This window comes from Talpa europaea (assembly GCF_964194135.1).
Source record: "Talpa europaea genome assembly, chromosome: 15".
NCBI lineage: Eukaryota > Metazoa > Chordata > Mammalia > Eulipotyphla > Talpidae > Talpa > Talpa europaea.
The window spans coordinates 1,652,603-1,669,907 of record NC_140083.1 but is presented as its reverse complement, the minus strand read 5'-3'; the positions used below and the strand labels follow the sequence as shown (position 1 = coordinate 1,669,907).

Below are 17,305 nucleotides of genomic sequence, written 5' to 3'. Positions count from 1 at the left end.
TTTATTTATGTATACAAGAGCTGGGGTACAGGCCAGAGGTGTGGGGGGGGGCGGTGAGAGGATTCACCAGAAACAGAGCGGGGAGCAGAACAGGCTGATAGACTGAAATCCACTGCTGAGGGGAGCAGCGGACGAGTCAGGAGAGGTCTGCTGTGCCATGTGAGTAGCTCCCTGTCCGGGGATTGAACTCATGCTGCAGAGGCTGCGCACAGCTTCATAGGTTGTGTCTTAAGCCCTTGCGCCACCAGGGAGGGCCCAAATTTTAAAAATTCTTTGTTGGAATTACAGCTTGTCTTAGAGAAGTTAACTTTTTTACTTCTAACCTCTTTACTCCTAACTTAGGTTTGGAAAAATGGCCAAAAGAATTGCTGAGAAGGAATTGACAGATAGAAATTGGGATCAAGAAGACGAAGCAGAAGAGGTAAGAATCCTTTCCCTAAGGATGATTTCCTGCTGCGTAATAGGTGTAAGTTCCTAGGGGGCTTCCTTGGGAAAAACGTGTTAAAGTTAAAAGACCTTTTTTTTTTTTTTTAAATATTTATTTATTTACTCATACAAGCACTGGGTACAGTCAGAAGCGCGGGAGGGTGAGAGAATTCACCAGAGCCAGAGCGGGGAACAGAACAGGCAGAGTGACAAAATACACTGCTGAGGGGAGCAGCGGGCGGCAGGAGAGGTCTGCGCGCCATTTGGGACCCTCCTCCAGTGGCCGGGGAGTAGCCGGGGATGGAACCGGCGCTGCAGAGGCTGCGGGCAGCTTCGCAGCCCAGCGCTCAACCGTTGCGCCACTGGCGAGGCCCTAAAAGACCTTTTTGAGAACATTCTGAGCGGAAACTGGTGGGATTTCTTAGGACCTGCACTTCACATGTAGGAAGGTACTCATTCTCATAGGGGGTGCTTTTCTGCCGGAAGTGCCCGTTGCCTGAGGATTCTCCGCGGGAGCCCCACCTCCCGAATCCCAGGGCGTGCAGCATTCTCAGCCCCATGGCATCGGTCATAACTGGAAGGGAACGGAGCAATGGGTCGTAAACCTGGTGCGTCTGGAAAGCCGCGTGCCACCTCCACTCGGGCCTGCGTGGCTGTCATTTTCCATTTCATAAGATTGAGGTCACGTCCCGTCCTCCGGCGCTCTCGGAGGTGTGCTTTATTTCCTATTTTATAAATCGGAGACCCCCAACAATTGCATTAATAGAAGTAGACATTAGACTTCTATTAATTTTATTTTCTAACAAAAAATAAAGAAGAATGATCTTACCTGAGGAAATCTTTTAAATATTCTCTTGGAAAGAACAGAACACAGCTGCATTTCTAGTGCCTCATTAGCAGTTGGAGATCCTGGGTCAGTTCGTTAACAAAATCTATAACCAAGTTAGTCTTTCAGGTTAACAGGAGAGAGCTAAATTAAGAGGAAAATGAAGGCAGCTACAGAAGTGTTTCCAAGCTTCTGCTTAGATTGTTGTCTTCGTTCTAAATCTGTTTTCCTTTACAAATATGTCCAGGCCTGATGTGTCTGGGGAAACCTGAATCATGAGTATGCTAATATTTGGGCTGGGCTTTCACCTTTGTGACTGAACTGGCGCTCCTTAACCAAGCCACGCACAGACAGATGCTGGGCCACTGAGGTGTAGACTCCCACGTGACGCTTTGCTTCAACAAATATTTCAAGGAACTTGTGTTTGTAGAGCTTCTGATGGGATGAGTGTGGAAGAACTTTGCAGACTACCTTGGGGGCAAGTGTAGCCAGCTGGTTCCTTCTTTAGGTGTAGCGATGCCTTCAAGGTCAGCCTTTGAAATAGCTATACACGAGAGACTTTTTACAGAAAATACCTTTTGCCAGCACTAAAGGGTAAAAGAAGGCTTGTGGTCATGCCAGAGCCCTTCGGCAGCTTCCCCACGTGGCCTCTGTGTGTTGGGTGTGCTGGGAGAGCCGCACCTCTGGCAGTGCCACTGGGAGGCCTGGGCTCCTCACTGACTTTTTTTTTTTTTTTTTTAAAGATTGATTTATTTATGCATACAAGAACTGGGGTACAGGCCAGAGGTGTGGGGGGGTGAGAGGATTCACCAGAGACAGAGTGGGGAACAGAACAGACAGACTGACAAAATACACTGCTGAGGGGAGCAGTGGGCGAGACAGGAGAGGTCTGCTGCACCATGTGGGTATCTCCCTGACCGGCTGGGAATTGAACCTGTGCTGCAGAGGCTGTGGACAGCTTCACAGCGCTGCGCTCAACCGCTGGGCCACCGGGGAGGCAAAATGCATGTTTGTTTTAAATTTTTCTAGTATCTTTGAATATATTAGAAGAATTGGTTCTGAATAGTTTTTGCACCAGAGTTTTTAAGTTTTTGTAAAACTTTTCATGCACTCTTTAGATTGCGACTCAAAGCCTGGCATTGTAAATTCTGGAAGATTTCTAATTCACTTAAAACTGGGACTGGAATTCACACGATAGTAAACACGGACTGGATGTTAGTGTGCCCTCTGGCAGTTGTGTTGCTGTGTTAGCGATGCTTTCAAGCCAGCAGGTACTAGTTAAGTTTGTCTGGTCTGGCTTCATCTCAGCGTTCATACTGCTGTTTCATTTGCAGGTGGGAACATTCTCGGTGGCCAGCGAGGAAGTCCTGAGGAACAGAGCCATCAAGAAGGCAAAGCGCAGGAATGTGGGGTTTGAGGTGCGTGTCATCCTGTCGCTTTTGCTGCTAAGGGCCGCGGTGCACGTCTCCTCAGATCAGTTGGTGCTTTTTTTATACATTCCCCCCACTTGCTGTAACTGTGGGAGGTAGGAAAATTCGATCTGGGCCTTGAAAGGGAGCTTACCCCTTGCAGAAATACAGACACATCCGAGGTGGGTGGTCATGCAAAGGGCACGGCAGGGAGAGGGATCCAGAAGGCAAGGGGAGGGGTGCCGCGCGTGCCCTGTCAGCACCTGGAGAGAAACAGAAGTGCAGCATGGGGAAGAGGTAGAGGGCGCTTAGGTGTTTGAGACCAAATGAGTATCCTTTTTTTTTTTTTTTTTTTTTTTTAAGATTTATTTATTTATTTATACAAGCACTGGGCACAGTCAGAAGCATGGGAGGGTGAGAGAATTCACCAGAGCCAGAGCGGGGAGCAGAGCAGGCAGAAGGACCGAAGTGCACTGCTGAGGGGAGCAGCGGGCGGCAGGAGAGGTCTGCGCGCCATGTGGGACCCTCCTCCGGTGGCCGGGGAGCAGCCGGGGATTGAACCGGCGCCGCAGCGGCTGCGGGCAGCTTCGCAACCCAGCGCTCAACCGCTGCGCCACCCAGGAGGCCCCCCAAACGAGTATCTTCATCCACCTTTCACTCTTGTTTTTCTAAGTGTCTCGCTTTTTTTTTTTTTTATTTTAATTTTTTTTAAAGATTTATTTTTATATAAGAACTGGGTACAGGCCAGAGATGTGGGGTGTGAGAGGATTCACCAGAGACAGAGCAGGGAACAGAACAAGCAGAAAGACTGAAATACACTGCTGAGGGGAGCAGCCGGCAAGACAGGAGAGGTCTGCTGCACCATGTGGGTTTCTCGCTGGCCGGCTGGGGGTCAAACTCAAGCTGTAGAGGCTGCGGATTGCTTCATAGTGCGTTGCTTAACCCCGTGTGCCACCAGGGAGGCCCAAATTTTTGTGTTTTTTTAACTGCAATAGTAGACTATCTGAGCCATTTAGTAAAGATTGGGTTTTTTGTTATTTCCTTGTGAGGTCATGATTATGGTTCATTTACGTGGGAACTAAAGACTCACGTGGTCTCTCCACGTTCTGAGCACCTGTTCCGTGGGGTATTTCCAACATTCTTTAGAGCCTGCCTTGACCTATGGTCTGAGGAGCAGGGCACCCCTCTGCTGTGGTGTATTTCTGAATGAAGTAAAACATCTTACAGAAATTGTAGTGGCTTTAGGAAAAATACTGTAAATCAAGGAGCCTTTCTTCAAAAGTTCCCGGGCAGAGTGTTGCTGCAGACTTCCGTCAGGACCGCCAGAGGCTTTGGGCTCCTCCTTAGAGAGGTGCGCGCGCCGTCTCAGGGAAGGGCAACTCGAGAGACCATGCTAGAGAAGGCGAGGGAATAGAGAATAAAATGGGTTTCTCGGCTAAGAGAAAGTCTAGCTTGAGACTGTCAGCTTCGCCTGTCCAGCAAGCTGAGCGCCGCCAAAAGTGACGTCCTGGGAACTTACAGGTGAGAGTTTCAGGTAAATGGTCGCATGCATGCGCTGACCTGCTGAACTCCGCTGGGCCCCGAGGCGCAGGCCTCTAGCTGAGCCCCTGTGCAGTCTCCTTGGGGCGCGTGGTTGGAGACCATGTTTCCTGTGATTCTCAGGCTGGAGGGTAGACACAGGAATTATTGCTTTTTTAGCTCTTGTATCTTAAATATGGTTTAAAAATCTTTCACTGTAATTATGACTATCCCAGCTATTTCAAGGGCAACTTTGGATGGCAGAGCTGTCGTTAGGAGTAAAATCTTACCTCGTCTCCTGTTTCTGCTTGTTCTGGCTGCACAGAGACGCCAGGTGCTGTGTCACCGCGGTCTTGCTTGTTGGGTCTGGCGCTCTCTGATGCGTGTTCTCTCTTCCCTTTCAGTCTGATGGTGGAGGGGCCTTTAAAGGTTTTAAAGGTTTGGTGGTGCCTTCTGGAGGAGGAGGATTTTCGGGGTTTGGCAGTGGTGCCGGAGGGAAGCCTTTGGAAGGACTGGCGAATGGAAATAGCGTCACAGGCACCCCTCCGTTCTCCAGCACCAGGGCAGCGCCCGAATCCAAGGCAGCCTTTGGTAAGTAGGTGCCCCTTTGTGTTTGTGTAAAGATAATGTATGAAAAAGAACTTTGCAGAGGTGTTTTTCTTCGATGTAATTCTGGTCCTGGGACTAACTGAGCAAAAACAGTAGCTGTGGCACGAGCGGGCACGAGGGCAAGCTGGGCTGTCGCAGAGGATGTGAGCACAGCCCGGGCTTCTGTGCCAAGTAGAGCCACATTTTCTTCTCTGCCTTGCCTGTCACCAGCTCTGCCCATTTAGTAAAGTTCTTTAACCTCCAGGTCTCCAAACCTTTTGCTCTGAAAGGAGAATGACCCTCAGAATAACATAGGGTCACAGGAGGAAAGGAAGCGCATGGCAGCCCCCCACGAAGGTGCCTTCTGTGCACATGCCCTGGGGCTTAGGCGCCCTCCGGCCCAGGCCGAAGGTGCGGCTGCGGTTTGCAGGGAGTTAGTCAGGGCCTGGGCTCAGAGACAATGGGCTCATGGGCTAAAACATGTGGTTCCCAGAGTGATCCTGGCTGGTTGGCTTGTGTGATGCTTGTTATTCTAGAAGCACGCACTGTCCCACTTTTAATTACGCAGAATAGTCAGGGATATTAAGATGCACTTTCTGGGAAGAGTTGACTACACCGGTGAACGTCCGTCCCTGCGACCTTGGGGAGTGGGTTGATTTATGCTGATGTGACATTTTGACATCCTGTGTGAAAAGGGCAGCCTTTCGAAGGAAAAGATTATTTTAATATTGTAAAGGTTTCATGCAAACCTAACAGAGACTGTTCTCGTATGTCAGTGTTAGACGTGCCCGGGCTCCTGCCAGGACACAACACAGAAGGCAGGAGAGGAGAACGACGGCTGAGTAAATGCTGCATTCTAGTAAACTCTACAACTGCTTTCCTCTAGCAGCCGTGGCCACAAATGGCCCTGCCTCCTCTGCTGACCAGGCCTCAAGTCCCGAGACAAACGGCAGCACCCCGCAGCCCTGCTCCTCTGGCCCGAGCGTGGCCCCGCGTGGCGGCGCCTACCACAAGCAGCTGGCCGCCCTCAACCGCGCCGTCCGCGACTGGATCGTGAAGCACGTGGACACGAACCCGCTGTGCGACCTCACGCCCGTCTTCCGGGACTACGAGAGGCACCTGGCGGGCATTGAGCAGCAGCGCGGGAGCAGCGAGCGCAGCGCAGGCCGGACGTCGGCTGAAGCACCGTCCCCCGCCCTGTTTGCCTCGGCAAAGCCACAGCAAGAGTCAGCGTTTTTATTCCACGGCAGTAAGACTGAAGAGGCGTCGGAAAAGAAGACGGAGGCCGAGTCCGGAGAGAAAGCGGACGCGCCCCTGGCAGCGGCGAGCGCCACGTTCAGTTTCGGCAAGAAGGTCGACAGCGCCGTGCTGGGCTCGCTGAGCTCCAGCCCCCTGACTGGATTTTCATTTTCTTCTGGAAATTCCGGTTTATTTGGCAAAGATGCTACCCAGAGTAAAGCAGCTTCTTCGCCATTTTCCACTAAACCACTGGAGAACCAAGCAGAAGGCAGCAGTGAGTGCCAAGGTAAATCTAGAGTGTGCCCTTGTCGGGCCGTTTGTGGCGTCCGTGAGTTTTGTGTTTAGTGGCGAACGCTTGTGACGCAGGCGGCCTGAGCCGGCGTGGCCCCTGACTGCCTGCGCGTGATCCGCTCAAAGCTGAGGCCCTTCTTGGAGTTTCAGGATGGAGACAGATCTGTTTGTGGGGTTGTTAAAGATTAAGAACGTGAAATTTAAGAATAGAGGCATCTGGCCCAGCGACTTTGAAAAATGGCAGATGTGCGTTTACACGTGCTGTAGTTAACGGGCTGATGGGCTCGCGTTTCTGGAAATTTTCATTTTATTGAGAAAGTTCCCCACACGAATGGCAGCGCTCATGAGCGCCCCTCCTCCGGCCTGGCCATCCCCAGCAGCTGTGGCCTGAAGCTGCTCTCTGGGGAATCAGTTGGTGGCGCTCCTGAAAACAGACCTGCTCCAGGGCCTGCCCCTGCTGAGCATGTGGGGGAGGGGCTCAGGCACGCCCCAGTGGGTGCCCTGGCTGCCCCGCAGATAAACCTGCAGGTTTTCATCGCCGTGGGCAGCAAACTGACAGTCTTCCCAGGGCTGTGGATTGCACCTGCCTTTCCAGAAGTTTCTGTAGTGGTTAGCATCAGCGCCCCAAGATCCTGGCACTTAGCCCAGTCCACAGTTGTTCTTAGCTCTCTGGAAAGGGGGTGTCATCACCCCTCTTCATCACACGTTGTGGACGAATGTCTGTGCAGACAGTTGGAAGCAGCTGAAAGTGCCCTTAGGGAGGCTTTGACAGCTCCTGGAGAGAGAAAACTGCAGTTGCCAGCTTGCCTCGGAATGATTTGTTTTTCTACCTAGAACTAAAACTTCCATTATGATTCTGTCTTGCTCTGCCTTCCAGTGTGTCATCAGGCAGGGCCCTCCAAACAAAGCACCTTCTCTCCTCTCTGCCCGCAGGGACAGGTGAGCGCCTGGCCGCTCTGTCCTGGCCCGGGGTAGTCAGGCAGTCGCGGGCGGACCGTGGGTGGCATCACTGCTGGTGTGGGCCCCCCCCCCAGGCGGGGTCACGGCGCTTCTGAGGGGCTCCTCCACCGTGGCGGCACCGTCCTTGTGAGCTTAGCCCGGGTGTCCAGGGGGTTTCTTTTTAAAATCCGACGAGAGTCCGGCACCCCGGCTGGGAAACCGGCCTCGCCCCGCCCCTCCCGCCCCTTCTGCACGTTTAAAGCTTGTGGCGCGACGTATCTGAGCGCAGGTCTCCTTAGAGTCACTTTCTAAACTAGTGAGTTTTGTGCAACTGCCTTTCTCTTCGGGATTATTAATTTGCGTCTTAAGAGCGTCTCCCCGTGTCAGGGCGCTGGCTCCAAGGGGCGCTGGCTCCGAGCTCCCGGGCTGACGGCGCGGCTTCGGAGCGAGTGCCTGGCGGCAGCAGCTTAACAATTTCCCACCTTTGGCCACTGCGGGTGCTGCTCTGTGGCAGGGTGTGGGCGTGACCCCGACTTTTGAGGAAGGGGTGCTGAAGGGTGTCGGAAGAGACTCATTTCCTAGTGGGTGTCTGTTGCTGACTGGTCCCCGGGATTGCGGCCTGCCCTCTGGAGCCTGAGCCCGCGCTGTTACCTCAGGACGTGCACATTCGCCTCTGTTTCAGAGAAGACGCGTAGACCTGTGGGGAGCTCCTGTTTTCCACAAACCAGTTATGGTCTAGTGGGCGCCTCCCCTCGCCCGCGCACGGCTGGCAGTGTGCGCTCCGCTTCCCGAGGCCTGTGGGTCGAGGCGTGGGGTGCCGGCAGGCCTCTCACCCACTCCCCCCGAGACCTCACTGAGTCTGTTTCCATGAAAGGTGGAGAGGAAGGCGAGAGCGACGAGCCGCCCAAGGTAGTGGTCACTGAAGTGAAAGAAGATGATGCTTTTTACTCCAAAAAGTGAGTAGCGCGGGACCGTGCTCTCGGGTGTGGGAGGAAGCTTCTGGCTGGACCACGGGCGACTCCCCACAGAATGGACTGAGCGTCCTGGGTTGCAGCCAGGTCGTGCCTCTTTTTTTTTTTTTTTTTTTTTTTTAAGATTTATTTATTTATGCAGACAAGAGCTGGGGTACAGGCCAGAGGTGATGGGGGGGTTGTTGAGAGGATTCACCAGAGACAGAGCGGGGAGCAGAACAGGCAGATTGTGAAATCCACTGCTGAGGGGAGCAGCGGGGAGACAGGAGAGGTCTGCTGCGCTCTGTGGGTAGCAGCTCCCTGGCCCGGGATCAAATTCGTGCTGTAGAAGCTGCGGACAGCTCCCTCCATAGGTTGTGTCTTAACCCCTGTGCCACCAGGGAGGCCCCCCGTGCCTTTTTGAACTGTGGCAGGGAAAACATCTGGGCCTAGTACTTAAATCATCTATTCTAGAAATTTCCTGCTGGTCATATACTGCTCTTTTCTGTTTCGCTCTTTCCTTTTAAAGGCAGTGCTCGACAGGTTTCCTGGGATCCTCGCCTTCCTGTCCAGTCTCCTGTTAGGTCTGTTCCCCGTGTCCCCTGCTTTTCCAGCCCCCACCCAAAATAAGTCACTGCTGGCAGCTTCGGTTTCATTTCTGCTCTTAATCTCTGACCCCTTCCTCTAGATCTTTCCCACCCACTAACTTGTGCGCTCCCTCCTGCTGCTGCAGCGCCCCCATGACAGCTGTTGGGCTCTGTGGTTGTGATTGAGCCGCTGCTTTCAGAAGAAAGTGGAGGGAAACCCTGCGCGGCCCATCTCCCTCAGTGGAGTGAAATCAGCACCAGGTTCAGGGTTTTCCTAACAGATCCCCAGAGCCTGTGGGGTCCTGAGGGTTGTTTTTGAAGAGTCCAGTAATTCCTTTTGCTTGTGTTAAAATTTAGTTACCAAGATAACTCACAGCGGCCACCCTGGCTTGCCGCGTGTTTAGTGATAACAGGGAGCAGGCGTTGGTTGTCATTTGCTTCACAGTCACCGCAGCAGGGGCTTGGCTGACATCAGTGACTGGTCAGGTCCTGTCTGAGAATGTTTTCTGGATTTATTTTCAACAGCGTGGGCGAGCGCAGGCGTCCCGGAGAGAGTTCAGAAATAAGCAGAAAAAGGGGCAGGGGCGTGGGGGCTGCATTTGTTCTTGTTTTTAAAAGGTCAGGGTCGGCTCCCGAGAGCTGGGGACCCAGGAGAGGTGGGCGGGCTGGCCCTGAACTTGACCGACTCTGAGAAAAGTGAGTTTCAAAAAGTATTATTTATTTATTTTGAAGATTCGTCCAGAGCCACTCTTTGTGATCTGAAGAAGTAGGGGGGGGCTGAGGGGGTGGAACCGCATTTTCCTACTTGGCTTGGGCCCAGACCTGGCCTCCGTCAGCTCAGGACCCGCCCTGACACGTGCCTGCTCTCGTTTCACACAGGTTTTTCCTCCCGGATGCCAACAAGTCAAGGTCAGAAAACTGACTTGATTTGTCATGGAGGCTCTGCTCACGCCCATTGCTTCTCTCCACAGGTGTAAACTATTTTACAAGAAAGACAACGAATTTAAAGAGAAGGGCGTGGGGACTCTGCACTTAAAACCCACAGCGAGTCAGAAGACGCAGCTCCTGGTGCGGGCGGACACCAATTTGGGTGCGTACACGGTGCCCGTAGCTGCGTGGTAGACAGGTGCTTGGCCTTCTGGCTTCAGTGGGCGGGATTTTCAGGTATAGGGATGTTTTCATGTCGGCCAAACACATCCCATCCTTCCCGATCACAGCTTTAGCGGAGCACCTGCCTGAGAAGTCGCAGGTGTGTGAAAAGCCATCACCGAGAAGTAGCCCGCACGGTGCTCGTCTTCCTGGGCGCCGGCGGGGTGGCTGGGATGCCCCGTGTGCACCGGGAGGTTTAATAAGCACGCAAGGAAATGGGTCATTTGAAGGAATCCTTTCCGGAGCAGAGGATCGTTACATGTTGCTCTCCACCCTGCGCCCACCCCTGGCTTGACCCTTCAGAGGGCCCGCCGAAGGAGGGCGGCGCCTGCAGGCCGGGAGACAATGGCCAGTGGTGGCGGCCGCACCAGGCGGTTTCACAGAAAGAAGCTTGTGGGGCTTTGCCATGAGCCTGGCTGGTGGGACAACATGCCAGGGAGCGTGCCGGCCTCGAGGGGTGCGGGTTCTCTCTGGCTGGTGCGCCTCGCGATCACATGGGGAAGGCTTCAGGGCGTGGCCGCGTCCTCGCTGCAAGAGCGCCCGGTGTTCAGGGAGGGCGCCCGGTGGAAGGCGCTGCCCCTGGTGGGGCGTGGGGTGGCTGGAGGAGGGGCAGGGCAGTCCCGCCATGGCGTGGCTGAGCCCAGAAAGCGCCAGCAGCCTCGCTGGCCTTGGGGACACCACGCCGAGGTGCGTGTCGGGACCCGGCCCAGCCCGCTGAGTGCAGGTGGCGTCGGCACTGAGCGTTGAGATGCTGACGCTGTCGTGGCTGACTTCCTCCCCTCTGCCCGCATGCAGGCAACATCCTGCTGAACGTCCTGATCCCCCCCAACATGCCGTGCACCCGGACGGGGAAGAACAACGTGCTGATCGTCTGCGTCCCCAACCCGCCGGTGGACGAGAGGAACGCCACCGCCCCGGCCGCCATGCTCATCCGGGTGCGCACCGCCGAGGACGCGGACGAGCTGCACAGGGCCTTGCTGGAAAGGAAGGACGCCTGACGCGCCAGCCCGCCCGAGGCCTGGCGGCGCTTCTCTTCCCCTGGCACCCCAAGAACAGCTAGCTAGCTGGGCGCTTCTGTGAGGACGAGTAACATGCCAATAAAACCTTTACTGCTAAGTGTCAGGAAATTGTATTCTCTCTTCTTAAGAACGCCCATGTGTGAAATACATTTGAATGAACCTTTGTGGAAGATTTCTCATGCTCCTTTCATTAAGCCGAGCGCAAGCGGTTTCCTGATGGACTCGAGTCAGGGTATCGAGCAGGTTTCCCCAAGGCTTCTCCCGCCAGGCCGGGCCGCCCCGCAGGGCTCGCCCACAGCCACGCGTCGTGGAGGAAGCTCGCCCGGGATCTTCGCCACCAGGCGTGAGCAGCACGCTCCTCCGGACCACCGCCTGGTCGGGACAAAAGTGCTTCCATTGCTGCCGCTGGTGGTTGACAGCCGGGCCGCAGGCGGCAGGTCTCGCCTCGTGCAGACGCCAGCCTTGGAGCTGCTCGGGACCTGCGTTTGATTCTAAACAAGGGAGCAGCTTGTTCTTGGGTGTTGCAGTCTAATTCTTGAGGTGCTGTTCCTTCTGTCTCCCCACAGACACGGGTGGAGGGAGATGGCCCAGAACAGGTTAAAAAGCACAAATTTGGTAGTTTACAGGTTGTAGACCCCGGACCGCAAACCTGCATAAAAACGGAAGTCGGCTCAGCCTTTCTCCAGAGGACAGACGTGGCTCCCCCGGTGACCTGGACCCGCGGACCTGCAGCTGGCTGCTGAGGCGGAGCGGGAGCCCCGGCGACATGGCCGCGGGACAGATGCCATCACGCGGGAGGTCGCGGAGGAGGCGTGGCGTTGCCTTTACCTCAGCCAGTAGCGCGCGCTGCACTTGATGCTGCAATTGCCATTTTTTTAAAGAATGTTCAGTGCGTTTGCATGGCGGGGGCCGCGCCCCTGCACAGCACACCCCTCACCTCGCCTCAGCCTGGACGCACGGCCACGTGTCCGCTCTGGTTCCTCAGCTCCCCTGAGCCCTGCCCGGCCAGAGGCCCAGCGCCTCCCCGGGGTCGCTGTATAGCCGCATCCTCGGAGCATCATGTCTCAGAAGAGCCGTCGCCAACTACTCTCATGACACAGCACGGTTGCTTTTTAAAAAAAGTACAGCGTTAGACGGACAGGAGGGGGAGGCAGCTTTATGTTAACTCGGGAATTCCTTACTAAAAGGTGGTTCGGCCTGGATTTACCACACGGCTCCTTGCGTGCCCTGGCGCGGCCCCGGCCCCTGTGGCTGGCAGATCCCTCAGGGGCGACTTCCGGTGTGGGCAGAGCCCCAGCTGCACCGTGAGCTGGCAGGAAGCGGCAGTTATTTTTGCATTTTCTCTCAGGCTGAGAGGGTCCGTCAGTCTGTTCCAGGTGAGTGTGAGGTGGTGGCCGCCCCCGGGCCCTGCCCTGGGGTTTACCCAGGCGAGGAAGAGGAAGGGCGGGCTCTGTCTGCTGAGGCACAGCCCCGCGGGCGCCACTGTCCCCTTGCCTCTTCCTTGCGTGTGGGAGGGGCGGGGTCCCCTGAGGCCAGGGAGGGGCCTGACTGGCCAGGCCGCCTTCTGCGCTGAGTCTCTTCAGCTGGTCGCACACGCCGCTTCCTTTTCCGCAACATTCCCAGCGAAAGGCTCGCCGTGGCGGTGAGAACTGCAGGGAAACCCCGCCGAGCGGAATGTGGTATTTTCTTAACATCGCTTCTGTGTTTTAGGAACCCGGTGGTGGTGAACCTCGGTTATGGAAAAGCCTAGGCTGGGGTTTCACTGTCGGGTGTCAACCCTCGTATGTCCTGGGGGAGGGTCCTTGGCCCGAGGGGCCTCGGCCGCTGTGTTAACAGCCAAATTCTGCCTCATGGGTTTAGTTTTATTTTTAACAAAATAATAGAAATTAGACTTGAAAATGTTTCACGTGGGCTGCACGCTTCAGTTGGAGACCGTGAGGTGTGCCAGGGCGGGGCCTGGGCCGCCGCGTGTCTCCCTCCAAACCCGACGGGGTCTGGTCAGCCCCGACAGACCGAGTGCCCCAGTGGCCTTCTGGAGGCAGGCGTGGCCCCTCGCGCCGAGCGCTCCCGGGCGCGAACGCTGAGCGGGAGCTGCTCGTCTCAGAGCGTGTGCCCCGTTTTTAAAGCCGTTTCGATGATGTTTCCACGGAAGGACAAGTCTGGACGGACCGATCTTCTTCCCGAGGGCCACTGTTTCACATTTCCATTTTAAATCCTATTTTTGATATGCTGCATGCCAAATGACCCGCCTGCTCTGGGGAGACAGACCTCTACCCCGCCTGGTTAGGGTTCGGAGCAGGCCTTCTCCGAGCTCCCCGGGGCAGCGGCCGCTTTTCCTCCGTCAGAGCCGGAGTGGCCGCGCCCTGAAACGCGCACCGGTGCCGGCCCCACGGGGGAAGGTGTGGGCTCGGCGCCCCCTGGCCGTCCATGGGTACATCGTTTGCTTTCTACTTTAAACAGGAGATTGTTTTCTGAAACTGAAATACTTGAATTACCAGACAATGCCCGTTCAGTCTGTGATCCCTCTCGGCCCCGAGGACGTGAGGATCCACAAAATGTGAATAAATGGAAAGTAAACGAAACCTGCTTTGTCTTCCTCCATGAGGCGCCTTGACTCCTGCCCCGCAGACCCAGGGGCACGACCAGGCAGGCTGCCCGGCCTCTGGGGAGCCGCCTCAGGCCCGCAGGGGCTCCAGGCCCGTTTCCCCAAGAGGTGGGGTGGGGCTTCCCCTTGCGGTAAGTTGGGGGCGCTGGGGCGTGTGCCCGGGTCTGCCTCAGCCAAAGCTGAACCCTCCAGGGACGTTTTGAAACTGGAGGACTGACAAAACTGGTTATGACCTCGGTTGGCCGCCCCCGAGAGCCGCTGCTGGGGCCCTGGGCAGGCCGGGCGCAATACTGCAAAGGCCAAGTCGCCCGCCCCGAGCCCACAGCAGCTGGCGGGGACGGGAGGGGAGAGGGAGACGTCGGGGGCACCGGCCAGCTGGCCCGGGTCCTCCTGGGGGAGCAGCACAGCACCCAGCCCGCCCTGCCGGCCCAGGGCCCTGGGTTGGGGACACGGCATGTTTCCTGTTGCCTCTTCTCGAGATACGACTCACCCCGGCGTTCGCCCCGTTCGAGGGCACAGCTGCTGGAGCCCCCCCGCACCCACCAGCTGGCGGGCCTCGGGTTCTGGGCCCCCCCAGAACCTTCTAAACAAGTTCACCCAAACAGTCGTGCTCCCTAAGGTCCACGAGGTTACTTCCCACTGAGCAGCCGCCTGTTGGCTCCCAAGATGAGCCCTGGGGGAGGGCCTGGCGAGGTGGCCAGCCCAGCGTCCAACCCCCTCCGGCCTCCCGGCTGTACGGCCTGGAGCCGCCGGTGTGGACGGTGCACACTGGCCGAGCTGCCCCCTCCTCCCAAACTGGGGGGCTTCCCTGTCCAGTCATTGCTTCCGAGTTGAGGCACGAGGGCCATCCAGAGTCCGCCTGGGCCATTAGAAAGGGCTCAAGTGGCGGGGACGGCGGGGCAGCAGGGAGATGGGCTGGCACCTGCGGGCAGCTCGGGGCGGGACACGCCCCAGACGCCTGTCACTGTTCAGTGACCTGCACCAGTCCCTGCAGTCACCTCACAAGGGGGTCTGGTCTGGGTGACAAGCCCTGCCCTGTGCAGCCCGGCCCAGGGGATGCCGGCTCAGAACCCCCTGGTGCCCATGCCCTGCCCCAGTGACCGTCTCCCTGGGGTGCAGCTGGCAGCGATGCCTCACTGTGCCCCCAGATTTGGGCTCGTGTCCCTCTTGGATCCCTTTGCTCGGTCACTTGTTTAACATCCTGACTCCCTGAAGTTCCTGCCCACCCCCTCGAGACTCACCTGGGGTCCGCCTGGCAGCGCCGCCCGAGCACCCTCGGTGAGCCCGCGGGCCTGGGCTCTGGCGGCCCCTCATATGCGGGCCTGCACCCACGGGGGTCTGCAGGGCCCGGGTGTGACACCCACCTTCCAGGAGGCTAGGCGGCTTGCTGGGGTCGGCCGGGACTCGCGTCCTGACCCTCCCGGTCCATCTTCCACTCCTAGAGGGCCCTAAGGAGGTGCCCCAGGAAGAGCCTGGGGGAAGGCCCAGCCCAACAGGAAGGCCGAGCGCTGCTGGGGCGAGGGCGGAGCCCGACAAACACAACAATGGAGTCTCCTGACTCCATTTTGGATCTGACCAAGCTGGGCCCCTGCCCGCCAGCGCCCCACGGGCAGCCGGTGTCCAATGGCACCTCAGAAGCAACGTTTGGAAGCTCCGAGGCCCGTCGAAGCGATCACTGGGGGCCAGCGAGGGTCCGCTCGCTCGCCGGCGCGTTGCTGGACCGTGGCACGGGCTCGCGGGGGCTGCGGGGACGCCGCCTCCCACGCAGTCGCCTCCCACGAGAAAACGGGAGACTCGCGCCGCCCGGAGCCAGCTCCGCTTGGAACGCCCCGGCCCGTGGGCGCTCGGCCGCCGCCGCGTGGACAGAGACGCGCCGGCCCGCCCCGCGCGGTCATGCGGGGACGCGTTTTGCAGGAACCACGTTCGTGAAGCCTCAGGACAGTGAAAAAATCTCAACAGGCTCGCGGGTTCTCACACGGGGTTTATTTGGAACCAGGAAAGACTTGACACCGGAAGGGCGCGGCTCGCACGCAGGAGCAAGGCCCGCCCCCGCCCGTCTGGCCCGGCCGCCCGGCCCTCCCTGAGGAGCTCCAGGCCGGGGTCGACCTACAGAAACGCCACTTGCCTGGGGGTAACAGACAACTCTGACCACACACGCTGCCCACCTCTGCCCGCGCCACCCGGGGCGCCACCTGCGCACCCCACGCCCATGGAGTCCGGTGGCTGCTCGCGGGTGGGTGGGCCACGGTCACTCCCGGCCGGGGGTAGGGCCGGGCTCCTCCCGAGGCCATGTCAGTGCCAAGTTGGCCCGTGAGAAGAGTCGAGCCGCCCGGCGGGCACCCGGCACCGCAGCCCCGTCCCGGGCGCAGGTGCCACTCCGGCCCCCGGGGCCTGTGCTGGGGCCTCCCAGGGCTCTTCCATCCATGCCTGGGGGCCAGATGTTGGCCAGCACCGCGCTGTCGTGTCTCCCAGGGTCACAGTCTCCCAGGGGACAGTTTTTTGGGGCGACGTGCCCCCGGACAGGGGACGAACGTGACGTGGAAAGGGGCCGGGCTGTGGAAGCGCTCGTGACGCTGAGGCCCAGCTGGTCTCACAGAACGCCGCCTCCGAAGCTGGCCGGCTTGCAACACGCAGTCCTTCGAGAATCCCGACCCGCCACCTAAAGCCTCCCGAGCGGACCTGTCGGTGTTTGTCCAGTCGGTCACGAGAAGGCTCCCTCTCCCCAGCGGGCTTACAACGGAACACGGCTTCCCTTCCTCCTCGGAGCCCAGCGACTGGCATGTGGGTCACACACGCAGGCGGCTCCCCGGGGCCCCAGCAAGACTCTGGGCCACACGGGACGCCACGTCCTCCTCGTGCGTCTGGGGCGGCGCGCGACTCCTCGTTACCGGGATTCCAGACGGTCCTTGGAGGCGCTCACACGGCCCCGGGGGCCCGAGCCCTGGGGCGCAGCCAGCCTTCCCCGGCCGAGGTCCTCCCCGCTCCGGGGCAACGTTGCTTTAAAACAAAACACGCTTTGGTGTCCAGAGCAGCGCGCTGTGGGCTCTTTCAAAGGTCCAGGGCCAGTCTCCGCGTGAGAAGCAGACGCCGGCCTCGGCGGCCCCGCCTGGACCTGACCGGGGGCTCCCGGAGAACGAGCCACGGGCCTTCCAGGAGAAAACCGCCGCTGCCCAGGGCGGAGCCCCGCGACAACCCTGCTCCGCGCCTTGGCAGCCATTTGCTTCTCGGGAAAACCCAAGCTCGAGCGACCAGTCCCGCCCGGCGCAGGAAGCTCCGTGCCACTGCGCCTGCCGTCTGTCCCCGCGGCAGGGCCTGGAGTCGGCCCTGGCGGCTCGCTGTGGTCTCGGCAGGTGACTTCACCTCTCCGCGCTGCACCCTCCCCGGGGAGCCCGCCCGAGCCCCCGAGCCCGGCTGCAGAACGTCCGCTTGCGGCTTTGCCGACCAGGCGCGTCGCTAACACCTGCCGCCTCGGGCCGCCGACACCTGCCTGCGGGGACCGCGCCTGGCTCCGGGCCCCCGGCCAGCTCAGAGCTCCGCGACTTCTGACTCCGGGGCACCTGCTGGTGCTCCCCACCCCTGAGGACGGGGGGCCCTGCCCACCGCGCTGTGAAACCACCTCGCCCGGCCCCAGACGATCCGCCGGTGTTCTCCCGAGATCGGAGTCCCAACGCCTGCAGACCCCAGACAACAGGGAGAAGCAGCTCCTGGAAGGAGAGCGGTGTCCAGCCCAACCCCACGGGGCCAGGGGCGGCATCCGGA

The 17,305-nt window shown here is 58.4% G+C and overlaps 1 protein-coding gene across 1 annotated transcript; it reads left to right on the top strand.

Moving 5' to 3' along the window:
* Window positions 1-270: 270 nt before the first annotated feature.
* Window positions 271-11,039, top strand: NUP50 (nucleoporin 50). The gene is made up of 7 exons (XM_084255872.1): window positions 271-421; window positions 2,587-2,670; window positions 4,584-4,770; window positions 5,654-6,292; window positions 8,111-8,192; window positions 9,745-9,863; window positions 10,718-11,039. Exons 1-7 carry the CDS (start codon window positions 353-355, stop codon window positions 10,918-10,920), a joined length of 1,383 nt encoding a protein of 460 aa, XP_084111998.1. The 5' UTR covers window positions 271-352; the 3' UTR covers window positions 10,921-11,039.
* Window positions 11,040-17,305: the final 6,266 nt, after the last annotated feature.